General features: G+C 44.4%; 1 protein-coding gene and 1 long non-coding RNA gene across 2 annotated transcripts; one reads left to right on the top strand and one right to left on the bottom strand.

Moving 5' to 3' along the window:
- The first annotated feature begins 298 nt into the window (after nt 1–298).
- Nucleotides 299–1,111, top strand: LOC137906146 (uncharacterized). Its single transcript, XR_011105869.1, has 3 exons — nt 299–499; nt 754–790; nt 960–1,111. It is a non-coding gene; the product is annotated as an uncharacterized lncRNA (long non-coding RNA).
- A 1,730-nt stretch (nt 1,112–2,841) lies between these two features.
- tex2 (testis expressed 2) lies at nt 2,842–11,517 on the bottom strand. Its single transcript, XM_068750384.1, has 11 exons — nt 9,784–11,517; nt 9,147–9,347; nt 7,941–8,298; nt 7,079–7,365; nt 6,116–6,259; nt 5,873–5,972; nt 5,368–5,488; nt 4,714–4,836; nt 4,249–4,458; nt 3,728–3,848; nt 2,842–2,991 (listed from the first exon to the last, which is right to left on the bottom strand). Exons 1-11 carry the CDS (start codon nt 11,515–11,517, stop codon nt 2,842–2,844), a joined length of 3,549 nt encoding a protein of 1,182 aa, XP_068606485.1.
- Nucleotides 11,518–22,064: the final 10,547 nt, after the last annotated feature.

Here is a 22,064-nt window from a genome sequence, read left to right on the forward strand (position 1 = left end):
TCTAGACGACCGCTGACTCCATAGAGAGCCCGTTTAGGCTAACAAATATGATGCTACAATGTATTTATTAAAGCTGTAACTAACAGAGGCAACAGCAGTGGCGGACCGACACTCGACCCGCTTCTTCCTGAAATGATGAAAACCGGGGGGGTTGGACTTTGTGGTAAATATCTACGGCGAGTGGAGGAGTAGAAAACGGGGTCAAGTGTGAGCCAATAAGAAAAGAGCCACAGATACCGGATGTGGCGCAAACTACATCCGGGTTAGAGTCTTTTCTCTTTTTCTTTTTGCTCAGGACCGTCGACTCTGAACATGTGTTCCGTCTCTCTCGAATGAAAGGCGTTTGATTTTGACAAATATGCTAAGAACTCATTGTTTTCAGTTTTAGAGGCATTTTATGGCACATTATTTAAGTTTGGGGGAAAAAAAAGAATGTTTTGAGCAACTTATTTGCTCATACTCGCTTTTGACTAGGCCGCGCCGCTGCTGAAACGTGGAGGTAGGTTAACTCTGCAGGGTGCGACTAACGCCTTCAGTTTTTATGTTATGCTATCCCAGACCCAGTGACAAACCCATCGAATCAGTGTTGTATCGAAAAAAATGATGGTTTTAAGTATTTTTGAAAAAGTATTTTTATTAAATGATGACTTCTAATCAGCATTAGACTTCTGATGTGTAAATTAAGTCAATATTTAATAAGAATTGACTCACGAAGACTAATTAAAATGTTCTACTTCCCCCCCCCCCCCCCAGAATTCTGGAATAGCTTGATACACCGAGCATCATGATAGTAAGTATTTTGAGTGAGAAAATGCTTTGTAATCAGTTCATGAATGATGATCATGATGCGTTAGACTTCTGATTTAACTGAAGACAACTTGGATCTGACATCGATTGCATCCAGTCTCAAATGGATGGTGGTTAAATGACCCAGCTAACTCACTTGCTTTCATCTGCAGATACTGGACTGCAGCGCTCACGAAATGGATGCACAACTGTACAAAGGAGGTGAAACAATGACTTCGATTTGCTGGAAAAAAGAGACATATTGATTTATATATATTTGGCAATGTATAAAATGAATGTGATGTATTAATAAAGTTACAGAAAAAAGAAATGGTGAACTCATTTTTAACATTCTATATACTGTACTCTTAAATATAGATGTATTTCTTTTAGCAACACTTGCAACGGCCTTGTGCTTCGCTTTTTCACACAGGTCACACACAAGTGGTGCAAGATTATATCTTGTCTTGTCATAACTGGAGATTCTTGGCACTTTCTCCAAGTCTCTCTTTTAAAGCAAGGCACAAAATGTGGGGTCTCTTTCAAATTTTTGAGCCAACACGTTTAAAATGTGTGTTGTGAATAACCAAACTTGTATTCTTTCCAATAATTGTTTTTTTTATTGATCCCACAATGATCAGAACCAGAACATTCTTTGACATCACTTAACACGACAGCAATGTTTCAGATATTCATAACTGCAAATGAACAATAAAACCTGTGAAAACTAGGAACATGTCTTATCACACCAAAATGGCACAAGGACATTTTTCTCTATCTGATGCAACGAATGTGGTGACTGGCAAAGGAGGAATGTTTGATTTGATTTTAAAGGCACTTTCTGCCTCATACGCGCTACCAGTGCACAGATTTTAATGTAAAACATTTACAATAAAAGTTGTAAAGCAGTTTGGTGTCTTGGCAGATAATGGCAACTATTCATGTTATTCCTCTCAAAGTACGGAAACAACCACAAACATTTTTTTCAAAAGGATTCATCGGCTGCATGGTTGACAAATAATATGGCTAATATCCAGGATGTTATTTAGTCAAAAAGATCAAAAGAATGGGGTTGTTTTCAAACTTCAGCTGAAAAATGCTGTTTCTATTTTGCAGCAGGGTTCAGACTCCTGTTGAATCCCACTAGAAGTCACTATTTCTCTGAATTTACAGCTTCAATAACCCAAATTGTACAACTAACTCAAAGTAGTTTCAATAGAAACTCAATCATAAACTACTTATTTGTCACCATTAACTTAGTAGGGTAGCCTTCGCAGCGGACGGGAGGGTTGCTTTGGCCATAAATATTACTACTTTTGCTCATCTCAATAGAAGAGAAGCGTATTTACGCAGAAACACGTCAGTGAATGAGCTCTTCCTCGCACGGCTTGGGAGTTGCATACATTCATCAGACTTCGGAAATGTCCAGCTCCTGTGTTCGCAGATATGTTTTTATTCATCCCTGTAAAGTCATAGATCACTGAAAGCAGATGTTATGTCCATGACAGCTTTGAACTAACCTAGTGTCCTTTATGGACACACACCCATTGATCTGTTTGCATATAAGTGTGAGGGGGCTGGCATTGGCAGCAGCATGGGTTGGTGGCAAAGAAGTGCCCATGCCCCAGTGAAGTGTTTATGCAGAGGGTTTCATCACTATAAAGCTTTTACTATTCAAGTAATACGCTTGTTTGGATTCTGTTAGTGGCCTCGAGCTTCCCACAGGGCTCTGGCTAACAAACGGCCTGATTTGAAAAGTTGCACACAAAATGCTTACAATAAAACGAATGTTTGGTGCAGCTGTACATCACAGGTATGGTTCCTCTGGTTGAATTTAATGGCTATTTATCAATCCACGCACATCTAGACATTCCCCACGTGTTTTATTTCGGGAAAGTAATTGATGTCACACAAATAAAACCGTGTTTGGATGACAAGTCTATGACCACTCTCCAGCTTTTTCCATCGACTGCCGCAGAAGATCACCCGAAGTCGGACAACACTTCCAGTTTCATACCGGTGTAACCGTGGGCGTGAATCACTGAACGACAGTCTTCACATTTCCAAGACATCAGACTCATCAGGCTCTGGGTTCTTCAAGGCATCATTTATCACAGTAACCAAGTTGGTGTTTGAGCGCGAGTCCATGGCAGAATGCATGATGGGTAACCATACATCATCCATGTTTGGCATCACAAATATTTTCTGTGGGAGGACAAAAGGGTAATGAGAGAGGTCATCAATAGCCAGTCACATCTCAGCTCAGTAAACCATGAGTAGCCTGGTGTGCTACAGCTTCCCTATGTTGAAAATGCCAAATATACAGTATCACGTAGAGTAAAAAAGTATTGTTAAATTCAATAGAATTCAACAGGCACAAATAAGTAGGTCAGGTAAGTAAAGTCTAAATGATTTTCCACACCGGTATCGAATTTTTTTTCCCATTTCTGACTTTATGAATGCAGCATTGATCTTAACAAGAAGTGGGGCCTGACTTTAACCATCCCATGTGCATCCAATATGGTAGTAAGAAAATGCCACACGCTCAATGAAAACTTGTTGCACTGCAGCACTGTAATTTACTGCAGGCTTGATTACGGGGGGTGGTAAATAACAATAACCCCCTCCCTCAGAGGAGTCAGGTTGAGGTAAATGCAGATGTGGTAGACGTTACAGGGACAGCAGTCTACAAGGCTGGTTATTTAGCAGCAGGTGTGTCATTACTTTGGATATGTATTTATATCTGAGGGGTGGGAAAGCCACATGCATGCTGCTTTGAAGTGCATGTAGGTGGGAAGCCGGAAAGGAATCCTACTTTATTACTTAAACTATCAAGGGAACATTTAACTTAGCCCATAAGAAAACATCAGGCCCATTGAAACTAAACAGCATGGGAACAATATTCCCAGTGTAAATAGTTTCTTCTTTTTGCAGTGTATACCTGGAACTCCTGGTTCAGTTTCTTCTCAATCCAGTCAGTGACGTGGCCCAAAGTGACCTCCCTCTCGCCCAGTTTAGGCCGTGCTTTCAGCTCGAGGTGAGGTGGACTCCGGAAACCGTACCTGACAGCCAGGAGGAAACATCCCTGGTGAGAATGACTGGCATTACATGTTTACTTTATTCTACTAAACGTAAATTCATTTACAATGCCAGTTGGTCTTCAGACAGAGTTGACCTCTGACCTTATATTACAGCCTTCGTGTCAATGCTGAGCAGCTCAGGCATAGATTTATTTTTCATTTGAAGGCTTTTGAGAGGCCTAAAGAGGTGAAGGTATACTTGTTAATAATATCTGTTATAATTAAGCTTATAAAGAGCACAGGTAGTAGATGAATCCATAAATCTGTGGCCTAATATTCAGCACATTTTGTGTGCATGTCTGTTTTTTGACCAAGAGAGGGCGATGACTTGCATCTTCAAACCGGTATCCAACTTCACTCCTCCTTGGAAGAGAGAACATACCATATCCTGTCTGTCGGGGGAGGTGGGATGTTGACAGCCAGCGTGCCACAGCACTCTTGCACCTCCACTGTGAGCAGCAGGGGTGTGTTGGACACCTCCTCCATCTTCTTCTTGATGAACTCGGTCTCCGTGGCTTTCTGGAAATACTTCGACTTGGCTATTTTGTCCACGAAGCGCATGATCTTGCTCGGCCTGTGTCCTCCCACGTAGCTATGTGAACAGGGGAGGGAATCAGAGGAGAGGCGGTGGAGGTGAGGAGTGAGTCAGGCTCGTCATTTATTCATGGAAGCGGTTGCTGCTCGCCACTCACGACGGAGTGGTGTGGCTGGGTGCCACATTATGTCGGTGTGGGAGTGGGTGGATCGTCAGAAAGGGCAAAACCTTTTGCTTCAGCACACGAGAGAATTAGATTCTCTACCAATTTCCATTCAGAAACGTGATGTTGAATAAGAGACGCGTCCTCACCCCTCGCCTCCAGGGAAAATGGCTTTGTCACTGAGGAGCTCAGGGGGATCCTCCTCATCTGATGAGCCAGCGCTTGAAGATTCTTCATCGCTGTCAGCCAGAGAGTATGTCCTTGGCCTGGGCCTGTCTCACACACACACACACACACACATGCACGCACACACACACAAACACACACACACAGCTTAAAAGACACATTAATAGCTGTAAGAGACCCATTAACAATTGAGGCCATATTGCATAAATAGATTTTACCTGCTATAAACCACAGGGAATGAATTGCCAATTATTTTCATAAGAAATTGAACGACAATCCAGAACAAATTGTATTGTTTCAGTGATATGCATCTATCTATTCCCCAACTCACCAGTCGTTGGACAAATCCATAGTGGTAAGCGTCAGGAGAGAAGATGAGTATGTTAAGAGAAGGGAGGAACAGCCAACAGGAAAAGGGTGGGAATTGTGAGAGGAAAAAAATAAAAACATGCATTGTTAAAAATGAAAAGCTATCTAATTAAAATCCAGTGCAGGACTATTAGTTCAGAGAAAAGGTTCCTCAACTGCTGGTAGTCTGTTTTTGCTTCATCATTGAGAATGTATAATTTCATTTCAAACTGCAAGAGAGAACATTACTACAAAAATACAAGCCTCACCACTCCTTTCCATGTTCGCCCAGCCCCTCTCCTTCCTTTCCCAGACGAGCCAGGTTCATCTTGGTCTCCAACGTCATGAGGAAGGAACCCGTGTAGGACACATCCAGATCAAACCACAGACCTGGACACAGATACGTTTCAATATATATATTGCTGCATGCTTCCCTCATATCATTAGTTGAAGAGAAATAAAATTTAAAAATGAAATTAGGTGTGTTAGTATTGAAGCAAACTTGTCCTGATTAGTTGAAGCTGGAATAGCTCCTGGAATAAACTAATGATACTTCAGTGTGAGTATTTTTTATTTATTTATCCGTGGATGTTCTGGTTCAGAGACAATACAATAACGAGTACTCCAGTCTCAGCTGTGGCAATGTGGCTAACAGGACTGATCGAAAGCCTGGTTTATAATGGATGACAGCAAAGGAAGGCGGAGAAGACTGAAGGCAAAGGCTTAATGCCAGGCCATGAAGATTAATGTATGGAACGCCGCTTTTAGTCCTACCTTGGTGGTCCACAGTGGGTGTGGAGGCATGGAGGATCTTCGGAACGGAGCTTCCCATGTCCAGCTCTGTCAGAGTCAGTTCATTCATTACATATGGCAGCTGGACAAAAAAAAAATCAGATAGAAATGTAGTCATCAGTGATACCAGGTCTTTGAACTGGTCCTTTTGGAACCACCAACATTTCTCAGATTGCAAATACTACTACCTATACCAATTACTACTAGCTAATAGCTAATACCCACTCTGATCTTACTGAGCTTCATTTGGATTTTTTTGGAGACGACATTAGCCCAGTATTTCTCTCCTAGGAAATCCCAAAATATCCTTCCCAGACAGGCATTGACCCAGGCCTCAGGCTCCACAGTTTCCTCTGAACTCCCACATATCTGAAAGACACAAAAACAGGCATTTACTTTAACATTTAAACTGGATAAGAAAACATACTTTGTGCCAAAAAGCCTATTTTGTGTCATCATGCATTTCCTTGCAACATGAGCCCACATAATGTGATTGTAGTCATAAGCAAAATGGCAAATTCTCTTTCTATCTCAGGCCCAGGTTCAATATTATACTCTTATTAACAATTCTGGTTATGGCACCAAAGTCTCCAAAATACAACTTTGAGGTTTTTTGTTTTTTTTGCCTTTCCCAAAACATCATTCAGAACAAGCATTATAGGAATTCGGAGGAGGTGCAAAGCCCGCTGTGACATCATAGTTGGCCTCAAATCAAAATGGTGCTTTGGAGAAAATATGGAGGCGGAGCAATAAAAAGAGAGAGAGGACGGGTTCTTTGGGGCAGGTATATCTGTCGGAAAAAACAACAAAGTCTATTTTGCATAATAAGAAGTGTCAAAAAGGAGACGAAAAGAATGATGCCCATCTGTGATTCCCAGTATGTGCCATGTTTCAGTGAAGAAGAATTGTTAGTTATTGGCACCAGGTGTAAATACAAAGACATGTGAATTGCATGTCATTAAAGGGCATCAATAATCATAATTTGTTGCAGTATTGCCACTAACGACTATCAAAAGGAATAAATTAGAACTATGAACACCCTGCGGCCCATAATGAAAGACACTGCCCTGCACTTCTAACTGTCCATACTAAAGGTATGTGGGCTGGCGTTTCAAGTAAAGGCCATATTGCGCTTTAGACGGGCCATTTCTCAAACAACTCTGTTATTCCAGACGCTCTGTTTCCCACCTTTTTGATCGTTTCAGGGCTGCTCTCGGGGGTGTGCCCAGGGCTGTCATTGGCGGTTGAGCTTCTCAGTTGTGCCTGGGGATTGACATATTTGGCCATGTAGATATTGTAGTCCAGCAGCATCTTCTGCCTCATGCCTCCCATGGAGCCACAGGAGGGAGCTGAGGAGGTGTCTCTGTGGCGAGACTGAGGCAGCTCCTCCAGGCTCCCACGGCTGCTGCTCCTGCTGTCAGCCTCCAGGCCTCCACCAAATTGGTTGCTGCTGTGGCTGTGGGAGGGCAAGAAGGCTAAAAAAGTAGAAAGGGGGGAAAATGCAGTCAGGGGACGTTAACGTGACACAGTTATGCATCAACAACATTTTTAATGATACCATATGTCACAGGCATAAAGCATGATTAAGATTTTCAGTTGCAGCATCTAATTAATTTCTCACAAGATGCTAAATATATACAAGCAATGAAAGAATTTTCACAGATAATCGGTTTGATATTAAAATAATTTTTACAAGGATTCGGATCCCGCTTCACCACGGCGTGCTCATGTTGCCCTTTGAGCTGGGACTTTTATTCCACAGCGGGGCTCAACGTCATGATATGCTGCTTCTCTGTGTACGTAATCCTGCTGACCCATTCACACAGTTCACTCAGTTGAGCGGATTGACAGTGCCTAAAATGGGGTTTATTCACAGATCTGGTGGCTGTACAGTAGCATACTCAAGAGGAAAGCGATTCTGACAGGGTGTTCCATACCTCTGTGCATACACAGATGCATACAGTATGCACAGCGTGACAGAAACAGATAAATCCATACACTGTTTGTATCTTGTTGTGTGTTACTACACATGGCTCGGCCTTAAACTCACCACTCTTACAGATCCCAAGCAGAACTTTCCCCTCTGACTTCATTCTCGACGCTAAGAGAAATCTCCGGAACCATTCTTCCTTTTCCCGTCCCGTCCTTCCAAACAGGTAAATAGTCAAGTCTCCCCCTCCGGAGGTTAATCTTTTGGGGTCCTCTGATGATCCTGATACTTCACTTTTCTCACATTTGTCTGTCTGTTCCAGCTTCTCGCTCATCCCTGTTAATTTGTCTTCCCCACCTTCGGGCTTGTCTCCCTGGGCCTTTGACATGAAGTCCTCCTGCTTGGCCAACTCGATACAAATTGGGTACTTCTTGTTCCAAACTCTTTTCCGAGCCAGGCTCTGAGGCACCAGATGGATCTACAGAGGCATAAAGACCAAGTTCATATAATTAAAATGCACAAATAGGATGATGGCATTGCAGCAGAATGCCTACAGGAAAATGAGAATAAACAATATGAAATGAAGAATGGAAAACTCTTGATTGATGAGCTAATTGAAACTGCAAACTGCATGTGACCCACATGCCCTGAGCCAAGCCCCAAAAGAGTGCTTGAAACATGTTAAAATTATAAATAAAAAAAACCCATAGAAGCAGGGATGCAGATGTGAATGACATCTGTATTTTGTTTTTGTTTTTTATCGAACAGAAACTCTGTTTTTTCATCAGGAATTTAAGAATATCCTGCACTTCATTTTTGGACTAACTAATAGCTACAGTAGCCGGATTAAACATTTAACAGTGCTACAATTTTAGCATTAAATACATCTTGTGTTCTTTGGAGGTGTGTAAAACAATTACACTTTGATGATGAATGCATGTTTGGGACATTAAATGTCCATAAAGCAGCATTTACAAATGCAGAAAGCATTCAATAGTATGTATATACATAATGCTGATGGTGAAAACACACTTTATAGAAGTTCCATGCTTATGGAAGTTCCATGATCAGTAGATCAATAATGATCCCTTTAGATTTTTAGAGGATTAAACCGCTTTAAAAAAAATCTCTTTCCATTGCCTTGCCTTCAGATGTACCAAAGCATCAAGTCAACGCACAAACAGACACACAGTTGTGTGTAAAGGGCCAGTGGCCTGACACACAACACAATGTCTCCCTCACTGTCATTCTCTCACACTCACACACGTCTGGCAAAGCATTTCAGCGTCTCTTTTCTTCGCATCTGTTCACCCACAGATACCACACCTTGCTCTCAGTGAGGTCGTAGATCTTCTGGCTGATGTAGGTGACATCAGGTTTGGCTTCGTTGTGCATAGCGCGACGGGAGATGTTGCGGTGGGGCTTGGACAGACGCAGGACGGAACCCTCTAAACGGACGTAAACAGAGTGGGTCAGAGTGGCGTGGTACATCTCCGGGTCGTAGCTGGTGATCTCATTCATCCAGCCCTGAAGAGATTGAGGAGGCGGAGATGGAAGTGTATTAAACGACAATGTTTGAATATTTAAATATGTACTTTCTCACTGAAGTTGCAATGTGGCTACTGTCAAATTGGTTTTAGGGTTGCAGCAACATTTTTGGTCTTTGTGATTTCTCTGTCAATTTGATAGACGGCAAAAGGCAACATCTTAGGCCCGCCTCCAAATCAATGGTGGTGCTCACATAGGTTTGCCTCACATAATCACATTTTATTAGGATCTCATTAATTTGGATATTAGCAACAACAAAAAAACATGTGTTGTTGCCGGTTCTCATGATGCTGTAAAGAGTTCAATTCTTTTTCAATCTCCCACCATGTCAAAAGTCTACGAGGATAAAACACGTCTACATTTCCAAGTCTTCAACAAGACTAGCTTTAGCCATCCATGCCTTGTTCTATCTCACCTTGAAAGTTCCTGGTTCTTTGATATCTAGCTGGGCCACATTCCACTGCTCCATCGTTCGCCTTCCTCTCCTTGTGCCTGAGGAGGATCGTCGAGTTGGGGACAGCCAAAGGACCAGCAAAGCCAACAGGAACCCAGCTACAATCCCATGCACCACTGCACATACATATGGCGGCACTGGAGAGACTAAATACCAGTACACCAACTGTGTCAGGAAGATAAGACCAGTCACGGGCACAGTGTCTAACGCCGCCTCCATGTCAAGTTCACTACACAGCTCAGTGCTGCCAGTATGGGGCTGCTGTGACCCGGGACGATCCCCATCTGGTGTTTCCGTATCTGTACAGATCTCAAAGTCTTCGCTGTATAGCTCACAGAAGTCCTTATCTTCCTGTCGCGCTACCAGGGCTGACATAGAACAGCGACCCAGCGTCAGAGAAGGAGACTTGGGGAAAGCGGACAAGGAGGCCGGTGCGAGAGTTGGGGCTGGTGCCAATGATTGGAAAGAGACAAAAACAGAGTCAGGACCCTTGTCTGTTGGGGTTTCTTCCTCTTCTTCCCCTTCTGCCCCATCTTCCTCCTTAATGCTGTAGCTGTTGTTACCTTCTATGTGTCCATTTACGGCTGTCACTCCACTGAGCTCTGATGCACTGGAGGACAGAGATTTAGCACGATGAGTGGCAGCTCCAGCAGATCCCATACCAGACTCGTCCCCCATGATCTTGCTAAAAAGCTGCAGCGGGTCTGACATCACCTCCGACAGCCGCCGCTTGGTATCTTCTATCCTGGCCTCTACCTCTTGGACCTTGAAGAAAGACCTACCATCTTGGGGCATGGTGGGGGAAGACGGGGCTGTTTTGGAGTCTCCGCCTGTGTGGGTAACCGTGACGGAGCAGTAGGACAAGCGAGGCTGAGAGAACTGTTTGAAGAGCTGCACATTGCGAGGTGGAGGCCGCTGTGATGACTGTACTTGCTGTTGTTGGTGGTGAACATAGTGATGAGGAGGCCCGTCCGGATTTTCGGTCTTTGAGGTGTCCGTGGAAAGAGACTTAACAAAAGATTTCATTCGGTGACGGTGGCGTGCGTGTGAAAGTGTAGCAGTGGTGGGAGCAGAAGTGGAGTCTCGCGACTCAACTTCATTGGACAAAGATCTGACCAGGCTAAGGAATGGTTTTGAGGAGGACAGAGTTGAAGACTTACAAGGGGATGATGATGAGCTCGTGGACAGGGGATTGGCTGAGGGTCTGTCAGAGGGCCAGGAGGAGCTGGCAGAAGGGCTATCAGTCAGATAGGAGTGGGTGGAGGTGGCGATAATATTCATGGCTGGTGAAGGTTTATGTGGCTGAGGTTCTGAGGGGTCCACAGACTGTGATGTGGCGACAACAGGGAGAACAGCAGCTCCTGAGGTGTCATGTACACCAGCAGATTCAAACAGCAGCTCCTCTTTCGCCTCCAACGCCGTGGCCACAGATTGGCCATCAGCAACCGAAGCTTCAAGACCTTTACGTCTCTCCGTATCATCAAGCCCAGATTTATCAGCGGCAGACTCAGCCGGTACCCCATAAAGCTCCTCTTCCTCGTCGTCCTCCTCCTTCCCCAGAGCAGAGAAGTGGATGGTGATGGTGTCCCGAGAGACGGAGCGCTGCACCTGCAGTTTGGGCCCGGGGGCGTGGCGAGCGGGACGCATGTCAGTATGCTGGCCACTCCCCCTGCTGCTGCTGCCCGGACTGCTCATCACCACCCTGCACGGGGCTAACACCCTGGAAGAGACAAATAGAACCTTCATAACTCTCACATACACATTGAAACATTGGAATGAAAAATGAGTGCAAGGCAAGAGGTTGACAAATTGGAAATGCAAATCAGCAGCATGATTGAAGAGCTTCAGAGAGTCCTACATGCTTTACACAATCTTCCTGCACACACATGCACACACACACTTAGTCATCCTGATCTAAGTTGACTGGACAGGTGTGTCCATGCTCCCATCCATTAACTCTCATTATGCAAGGCTGTGGCTGATAGAGTCACACTCAGGCCTGACCTCTCTCTGTCTTACCACCATCCTACCCATTCACTCACTCACTCAACCCCACTATGAAAACATGACTAATGGGCTGCTTGAGAGAGAATGAGCCTTGAGGAACAAAGCTGCAATTAACCCCACCCTCCACGGGGGGCAGCCTGCAGCAAATATATGGCCGGAGGTCAAGGACACGGAGGAGCGAATAAAGAACTCCGTCCTTGGATACTGCATTGAAAACACAACACTAGCATGCTGCTAACATGTTAGCAAATATTTGTTTCGCAATAGTAATAGTAGTTTTTTTTTACATTTACACATCCGACAGACATGAAAAAAACCCAACATTCATGCAGGCTGATGAGACTTGCTACTTAGTCAATCAAGTAGAATTCACCAGCTAATTGCTAACTGTCTGCCAGATGTTTAGTCATTACATTTTGTTACTGACAAGGCTATATTGTCATGTATTATACATTTTCTGTGCTATTCGTGGTGCGTAAAACATAAACGGACACATAAATCAAACAAAGCATTCTTTCCCCTCTCATTCTAAACAATGAATGCAGGATGCAATCACACCACAAAGAAGCCGTCAGGCTCCTGTGTCCACAGAAACAAGGCCTCGATCTCAACACAGCAGACCCAAAGGCATTCATCATGCAGATATTTATTCCGAATGTGACCTCAACTTGTTGTTGCCTCCCTGTGTGTGTTTACTCTTCCACGTGATGTAGAGCCAATCATCCCTAGTTAGCATTATCAAACAGATGAAGCAAATCAAACAAACACACATGCACACAGAGAGAGAGAAAGCACACACACGCACACACACACTGCTTTCGTGGTTCATTTTCATTGACTTGTAATGGAAGAAGGAGGGACAGCAGGAAACAACAGCGCAGCTAGCTTCTCCGATTGTCTGCATTCCTCAGAAAGCTTTGCTTGGCGTCCCCCTGGGCTCCCTGGACAGCACTGAATCTCCAGCCATTGTATTTGCTGGGGTTAAATAACAGCTTTTCCTGCAAGAGTGTTTGTATGGGCCATTTCAGGTTGCTTCTGCTATGGCTCTGCTAGGGGTATAGCTGATTGAATAGAGCACATGTGTCAAACTCGTGGCCTTCCAAGCCATTTTTTGTGGCCCGTGAGAGCTGTGTGCAGACATTTGTTTTTGTAAAATGCTGCATCCGTCACACATGCTCTTAACAGCCCACATTTGTTGGTTGTTCTGCAGTTCTGTCCCTCTCAACTGTGACAAAAGAGTTTTGAACAAAGTTAATGCCATAACTTGTGTTGGATGATATTTTTCTTCGTTTATTATTTAATATTATTTACTTGAATAAGTTTGATTATTGATCGATGGAGTAGTGTGGTTTTCTTAACCTGATAAATTAAAATGATTTATGTTATAATAACAGCAATAATCTATCCATATATTTTTACAACTATACAATTGAATATGCAATGTTTGTAACTTAAGTAGTGAACTGATCAAACGGAAACATTCAGCAACAAGGCAATAACAATAGCAGCACTCTGCAGTCAGGAGATTAATAATCTGCTGGCGGTGACTATTGAAAGTTATTTGAACTTTTTTGTTTTTTCCAGCATGTGCTGACATGTTAACCCCGGCTACATATGGTGCTCAGGATCATCACTGGACAGCTCGATAGGATATAGGATATGGAGCTGTCCGGTGCTGAGCCTGAAAGTGACGTCTTTTCCGTGGCATTGACTCGGGGAATGTTCTTTATCTTGCCCACTTCGGTTGGTTTTTTGGTTTGCGCATGTCCATGACAAGACAAGGTGGTGGCTTTTTGGTTTTGGTTTGATTTTGTATCGATTATCTTTGTTCCTGCGTGATGATTGCATTTGAATGGAACTTTTCCACTATTAGATGTGTTAATTTATTCCCATCACAAACTTTGGTTCATACTTATGATTTTTCTCATTTACAGTATGGCTTTGTCTCTAACAATTTTTAAGTTACAACCTTTTCAAAAAAGTAATATCAAAAAAAAAGTTAAATAAAAAAAAGTTACTTAACAGCATGTTAAGGGGTAGTTACATTTATTTTACGTCAAATGACATTACATTTAGCTCATTTTTTTTCTACTGTGTTACAGTTTATATTTGCCCTTTGGAGGGCAAACATAACGCTAATGTGGCCCTTGGAGAAAATGAGTTTGACACCCCTGGAATAGAGTGATAGAAAGAAAGAGCAACAAAAAAGAATAAAGACAGCCTCTTCACTTCAAAAGACAAGCTTTTGAAGTGGATTTCACTAAAAGAAACCAGAGATTCAGAGAGAAAATGGTGAGGATAACAAAGATGAGGGACGAGTGGGGAAACAGAGCAATAGAGATAGAACGGTTGCCTGAAGGATGGACTACAATGACGTGGAGGTCTGGAGGGTGAACAGAGGATGATGGTTCCATTTTCTTTCAGTTCAGACTTAGGAGACTGCAGCCAAAAATCTACTTTTCTAGATTTCCAGATTTCCACATTATTTCAGTTTCTCTGGTGTCAAACTGTATTCTGAGAGTTACTCTAACTCTAAAACACATATGACTATAATTGTACGTCAAGTGCATCTCCGGCTGAATTATGTGTGACCTGCACAGCGGTGAATGGCAAACGCACGGATTTCATCATTTCCTCTCATCAAGCTGCTTCAGGATGAGGAGAAGTGGAGTGTCTGGCACGGAGACAAGACTCATCCATTTAATCAAAGCAAGCAGTGCCGCTCTAATCAGAAAAAGCCCAGCACCCTGGGAGATGGAAGAATAGTGAAGGGAGGGTAAACGCAGCAGGGTGGAAGAATGATATAAGAAGGGGAGCGGACAGCATGAAGAGAAAGGGGTGCACAGCGAACATCAACTGGGCTCCGTCACAGGCAGAGATCTCAGGTGTGGGGGGGGGGGGGGGGGGGGGAGAGGCTAATGTGACCTTGAGCTCAAATGTCTTTTCCCCCCCAGCAGCATATGGGGGTCCGTCGCCTAAGCACAATACGTTCCCAATATATCTGTATTTATGAGTGCTACTTTAACTCGCAGTTCGATAACAGCTCTGTTTGGCTTCTAATAATTCAATTTTTAAGTCTGTGCTTCAATTCGGAAACAACAGCACGGCCAAGTGCAGCGTGGGCTGAGCAAAGTGTGGCTAAAGATGGACTATTTGCATCATGATGAATTTTACAGGTATTGCTGCTGTTGGACTTTTCATGCTGGAATTTCTCATGTGAGAACTTCAATTCCGAGGATCAGGCGTCCACATATGTCGTTTGGACCCCATTACTAAATTTTCCAGTAGGAAGCGAATGGGTGAAGGGAAGAGCGACAGACCCAAATGCAGATCCCTTAATGAGCGGAGTCACGCAGCTGTGCCGGATCAAACCAGTTCCATTCACTTCGCTGCTCTCTCTAACCCAGAAACCACCATCAAAACATCAAACCTCACCACGCAGATCACTAGATTGTTGCCATGCCAACAATGAAGCTTTCATCTCGTTCTGCACGTATACCAGCATCTATCTGTTTGGAATGACAACTGAGGTAACCTTGGTCTCCTAGGGGTGTGTGAAGTGTGTTTATATACTTGCTTTCATCATTACATGTTGATCTTCTCAATAAGAGCCAGATGTATTTCATGAACCATTTCAATAACTATCAGCGTCCGACGGCGCCTAACACGATCTGACAGTTTGAGGATTTAAAAAAAGTGGAATGAGACGCTGTCCTTACCGAACACACACACAAGCATCCAAATGTATGAAGCAATTCTTAATCCATGTAAAAGCTATCTGACAGCGAAGCAAGCAGCCGGAGGGTCTGGCATTAGTCATAAACAACCCAAATGCATGAAGAACGAAGTGATACATCAGAGGAGACAGAGACAAACAACAACTGCGGTTGTATTTAAAGACCAACTTTAATATTAGAAATGTTGTTACGTTCTTGAACATCCAGAAAAAGCGGCTCATTTCACTTCTGGAGGTGCCGTTTAGGGGAAATGTGATTACAGACTGACCCGTGGCTGATAGGAGAAGAAGACAGAATAGAATATTTAAAATTGTTATTAATCCTATATTTTACATGCCCGCCTCGCGCTCGTAGCCAGCTGGGATAAGCTCCAGATGCGTGACCCATAAAGTGGAAAAGGGGTTGAAGACGAGAAGCTCGTCTCATCTATAAGAAAATAGATGGATGGAACTTTATTGATCCCTAAAAGGGCAATTTCTTTGCAGTTCACCAGCAGCACCAGCGTGTTATATGTCAGCAAACAATAGTTGTTGGGTTATTGTGCTGTTGGGTGGTTGTGCTGCTGGTGATCTGCAAAGAAATTGCCCTTTTAGGGATCAATAAAGTTGTTGAATCTTGAATCTATTACAAGATCTAATTGTTGACAAGGTTGAAGTGTGTCTGTTGAGCTGTACCTAAGTTCACTCATACCTCCCACATGTATAAGCCTGCATGTTTACATAATAAAGTAGTATTCAGTGTGTGTGTGTGTGCGTCTCAAATCTCTGTGTGTGATCTGGGAGACTACCTCCTCTCTCCCTGTTAACTTCCTGTCCCATTTCGAGGAAAGCACCACCCGCCATTCTCTCTTCCTGTTTTGTGCAAGCTCGAACAGCATGCTTCATCAGTAGCCGTGCTGTAGCTATGCTTTACCAATTTATTTTTAACTCCTGGTGAATTGTGCGTCAATGGGTGCATATGTACACGCCCACTACACACACACACACACACACACACACACGCGCACACACACAGTTGAACTGGTTTTACCATTTAAATAGTGAGTTTTGTCAAATAAAAATGCATGTGTGGCATTTCATGTAAAAATAAAATTGCATGTCTATTATCATGAAAACATCATCATCATCATCATCTTCGTCTTCTTTTTCTTGTACTCAGATCCACCACACAGACAAAACCGGATGGCTCAACAAGAACCCTGGCTGCAGCAACAGGCTCCAAATCAGCTACTTGATGTGGCTGAACGGAAACAGAATGTGTTGGATGCAGTAGATGTCAGGGTTTAAACCCGAGAGGGACAAAAACTGAAGGACAAAGCTACTCCAGGTACAGAATAAATCTCAGCAATGGAGTGTCTCCTGCCGAGTGAGAGCAGACGCCACCTGAATGGTGAAGGAAATCTAAAATAAAATGAGGAAAACTACAGAGGTCACCTTCCTGTTGTCTGTGTTCCTGCAGATGACAGGCTTTTACAATTTTCCAAACTTCAGAGGTATAATTAAATCCTCGTCATACAATCGGATCCGAGGTGTTATTTAACCGAACTGACCTTTCTTTCCAGAACCTATAAGATTTAAAACTGCTTCGTAGAATCATGTTGCTGTCAGGCCAACAAAACAATAAGAATTATTTACTACAGCTCACAGCCTCCAGCAGAACGTTATGAACCATCTGATCACATCTTACACACACACACACACACACACACACACACACACACAACTTGCACAATGATTTGATTTAGTTGTTGTTGAGCCTTCTCATGTTTATCCACCGACAACAGATTTTGCAGGCAGTGCAGCTGCTTCTGTTTTGTTTATATCGATACAGACTAATCAGGTTCGGGAACGAGTATTCCCCCTCAGACTCGCAGACACAAGAACGCATTCGTCTACAAAAGCACCTCCGTGTGGGACGCCGACATTGGCCTGAAGAAGCATCAAGTGCACCGCTAGAAAACGCAGACACAAAGACGTGCCTTTTGCATTCAGATGATGTGAAAGGATTTGAAGGGTCGTGGATTCATTCCAGCTCAAACACGCACACACACACACACACCCACACACACACACACACACAGGAACCCAAAGGAGAGGTCTTACCTTGAGATTTCAGAGACATTCAATCTCCTGATGTTGCAACACAGCCTGCACCGACATACCGAGAACCACTGTCATGCATCAGGGTGCTAAGAATCCTAGAAGGAGAGCGAGAGAGGGAGAGAGAGGGAGGGAGAGAGAGAGAGAGAGGACACATTCTGGGTGAGTGAATGGGCATCCTTTACAGATGATGCTGTTTTAAATCAGACCGGCACATAGGGCTGCGTGAGAAGCCACCTTAGCGGCTGAGACTAATTCACTCAGAGGACAGTGAGATTGTCCCTCTCAAGGGGGACAAAGGGCTGCTGCACTTGGGTGACACGGGATCAGTGCCTCGTGATGCTGTGGGCCTGCTGGAGATCTGCAAGAAGAAAGGGAATCGAACCCATTTCACCTGGTGGATGTGATCCACGCGCTGCTAGCTCACATAAATGAGAGTTACATCAGCCGATACGCAGAGCAGAGCGACGCTGCAGCATGCTGATCTAACGCGTCTCCAGCTGGAGGAAGCGGATGCGTTCTGCCTCCCCAATCTATCAGTGAGCCCCCCCAAAAAATAAAAATACACAAAGCTGCTCTCCCTCCATCCGCCCCTTTGTCCTCCTCGCCCCTTTGGCCCCGCGCTTGGTTGATGTCAAATCAGCTGACGTGAAACGGAAAGCAAACGCACCTGAAATCATCCCGCAGCCATGCTCGGAGCGCGTCGGTGCCGCAGCCTGCGGAGGGGCGGATGGCCGAGGGGGGGCTGCCCGGCTGGCCTGAGGAGGACCCAGCGGGAGTCGGAGAGCAGACGGACTCCCCCCCCCCCCCCCCCCGATCCCCGATCCCCGATCCCCAGATGCGTCTTGTGTTTGCAGCGAATGCGAGATGCTCCGCGCCACACCGCCTCCTCCTCAACATTTAAATGACATTTGCAAGAAAATATTTCGCTGTCTGATGATTCATGTTTTATTGTGTTGCAGCAGGAGAGCGCGAATTGCGTCACGGCGTTGCGGTATGCAAATAAGACGCGGGTCCCCCCCCCGCAAACAGCCTGACTCCGCTGCGTTAAAGCTGCGACTAAACGATCAGCTGTAGGAAAGAAACAAAGAAACAAACACATTATAATAATAGCTGCGCGCTTTTCACTTTTTAGAAAACGCAGTTTTCTTTTTAAAACTACGCCTGGTCGACAGATTCATCTCTTTAAATGGAATTAAATCCTCTTGGTCAGGCTGCCACCTGCCGGGCAGGCGTGATGACGTCGGGGGAACGTCCACAGTGAATTTGTCTTCGCTGCCCTCTACTAATTTACGTCATATGTAATGGCTGTGTGTGTTTTTTATGGTTGTTTGTTTTTAACAGATCTTCTGATTGGATTTATCTGCGAATGAGGATCGTTACTTCTGAGATGGCTCAGCAGCAGGAGAGCAAAGGTCGAGGGGTCCATCTGGTGGACACTGCAGGGATTTAAACTGCCGGATATAATTTTTTTTTTGTCTGTTTAAATATAAAAAATTAAAATTGCACCGAAAATGTCCCTTAAAAAAAATAAAATTAGCTGCCATGCTGGAGTAACAACCTTCAACTTAATTATCATTAAAAGCCTGTGGGGTAGTTTTTAGTTAGTGTGTGTATCAATTATCTCATGAGGAATCTGTGATGCTCATGCACATGGTGTCCTTTTCATTCTGTCTCTTTGTTTTTGTTTCCAATCAAATGGCAAATATAATTAACATTTCAGCATCCATTTTCATTATTCCATTCACAAACGACATCTTCCTTCAGGCACATTAAAGTCAAGTTAAATGTGCATTCGAATCATATTCAGATCCATATATTACAGAAGCAGAATTTATTGCAAAGCACCTGAGTCTTTGCTGCTCTCAGCCAAGAACGCCTCAGTCTGGAGAGGATAGAGCCGGTGCGTGGATTAGCAGCACCCCCTTCGGGCCACTTTCAGAGAATATTGGGAAGAGTTTTTTATTTTCCTGTAGTTTCAGTGGAATAAAGGGATTCCAGTGAAGGATCCTAAGAGTCAGAGCCTTTGAAACTTTTACAGTTTAGAAAAGGTCAGATCTGAAAAAAATCAAAACTAATATTTCTGCTTTCACAGCAACAGAAGTCCAAAAACATCTAATCAGAATGTCTTCAGCCTTCAGAACTTCAGAAAACAACTTAGAAGGCTCCGGGAAAAACAATTATGGTTGCGTGTTCTGATTAAAAGCTCAGAACACTTTAGTTAAATTAACCTCTTTGCAGTTTTTGGGACTATCGTGTGTTTTTACAAATCTATAATTATAAGACAATTTTTCAATGAAAAAAATGAATTACTTATATGTTGTCTCTTAACTGGTGACTTGTATAGGGTGCACCCTGGGCAGGCTCCAACAAACACTTAATGAATGAATGAATGAATGAATGAATGAACGTTACTTCCTGTATGGTGCACTTTTAAGTGATAGGTGTAACTTTCTTGTTATCGACATGCACTAATAGAGGAGCAGGTCAGATATGAATTCTATGATCCATCTACCTCTTCCTCTCAGCACTTAATTCATTGTGTGCTTCACACTGAAGCGAGGCCAGACCGCCCATCTCCGCTCTGGTGCTCTAACATCCCTTCACAAAGTTCATAAAACCCACTCCTCGAAATCACTGCTGAGGCTGGTCCTGGGCTAATGACAGGAAATGTTGCACTGACTGCGAGCTGACTCCTTTGAACGGAACTGTATACGCAGATTGAACAAGGGGCCAATCACGTGTGTGTGTGTGTGTGCGTGTGTGTGTGTTTGTCCTCGTCCTTATCCTGTCACAGTGGGGGGGAGGGGGGGAATGAAAGCCTTTCTCAGTGTTTTGTAATTGGAAAGACCTCCGTTCTGCCCGAACAGCATAAGAGATGACAGCCTCATCAGGACACAGATGAACACACACACACACACACACGCTGTAAAGATGTGCCCACACCTTTGGGCCAGGTGAATAATCAATAGTCTTGACTGTGTAAAAGTACACAGGGTAGCACAGGGTGCTTTTTCTTTTCCACACAGGCCTTTCTTTGTTGTGTGTAACCTTTTGATCTAAATGAGAAAAAAAGGGAAAGGGGGGGGGGTTAGGCCAATGTGTTTGAGATGGGAGGTTATGCTAAAAAGGGCAGAGGGGGGTAAGTTGCCACCTTTTCATCTTACCTCTCCTCTGTTCAGCTTTATAACGAATGTCAGCGCTGATAAAGCCTCATTTGCATATCGTAATCCCCATCTCGCAACCTTCTGATCAGGTGTGCGTGGAAGCACGGCTGTGTTCTTCCAAAAAAAAGCCAAAAAAAGATTGAGAGCAAGGGGGGGCGGGGGGGGGGGGGGGGGGGTCTGTTCGCTTTGAAAGCTGTTTGAAGTTCTCTGCCAGAGTTCAAATAACATTAAAACATGTGCATGGCACTGAGTGGCTGATTTGTATTAAAAAGAAGAAAGGCACAAGGATGGAGGGATGAAAGGAGGTCAAAGAGGGGAGTCGGAGGAACCTTCTGCAGCTCGTGAGGCCAAATCTCCTGTTACGCAGCACGTAAAGGAGCGCAGCCCATCGCATTCAATCTGTGAACACAAACACGACGTGTTAAGCGCTCTGACATTTCTATTAATCCACATATTTTGTTTCGTGCCCATTAAAAGCCTTGGCGGTCGTTGAATGGCGCCGGCGAGATGCTGTTGAACGCCGCGCCGCTCATCGTGCAGCTTCGTTCCTTTTTGCTCCGTCCAGGTTTCACACTAACAAACAGCTGAGCAAAATTCGTTGGCCAAGCTTCAATAGAAGTGTTGCTGGGCGATGGCAGGGCTGGAGAGAGAGGGGCGTGGACCTGTGTGTCCTCACCGCCGAGGTTGAGGTGTGCATGTCTGTGTGTGTGTGTGTGTGTGAATGTTATTAGCAACTCTGCATGTCATAGCAACAGATCCAAAGGTCACGGACCACCCCAACTGTGTGTTCACACACTTCATCATCCGCCACCTCCTTGATCCGTCGCTGGAGTGTCCCTACAGGACGGAGGAGGGTTTGGATGGCTTCCAGTAAACTGCGTATTTCCACCTTCTCTCTGTCAGGTACTCCGTCTTGGCTCAGTGTTCTCAGTGGCCTGTAGTCCCGGCTGAGAAGTCCGGACGTCCTTTCCCATGAGCGAGGAGGAGGGCCTCCAGCAGGGCGGCTTCAGCTCCTACACATTCTCATAGTCCGCAGTTTGGCTGGCGTTGCAAAAGCCGGACCCTGGGAGCCGGGCCGCCTCCACGCTGATCCACTCAGCCCTGCTCTGCACCAGAGGCTGTACCGCCATCTCCTTTATCCCGGCCACGGCGCTCCCAGGGCGGCCAAAGCCAGACTGACAGTCCCCCGTTGGCTCCACAGCCTCTGTCTCATTTCCCTCGGTAGCCACCCA

This window comes from Brachionichthys hirsutus, chromosome 16 (assembly GCF_040956055.1).
Source record: "Brachionichthys hirsutus isolate HB-005 chromosome 16, CSIRO-AGI_Bhir_v1, whole genome shotgun sequence".
NCBI lineage: Eukaryota > Metazoa > Chordata > Actinopteri > Lophiiformes > Brachionichthyidae > Brachionichthys > Brachionichthys hirsutus.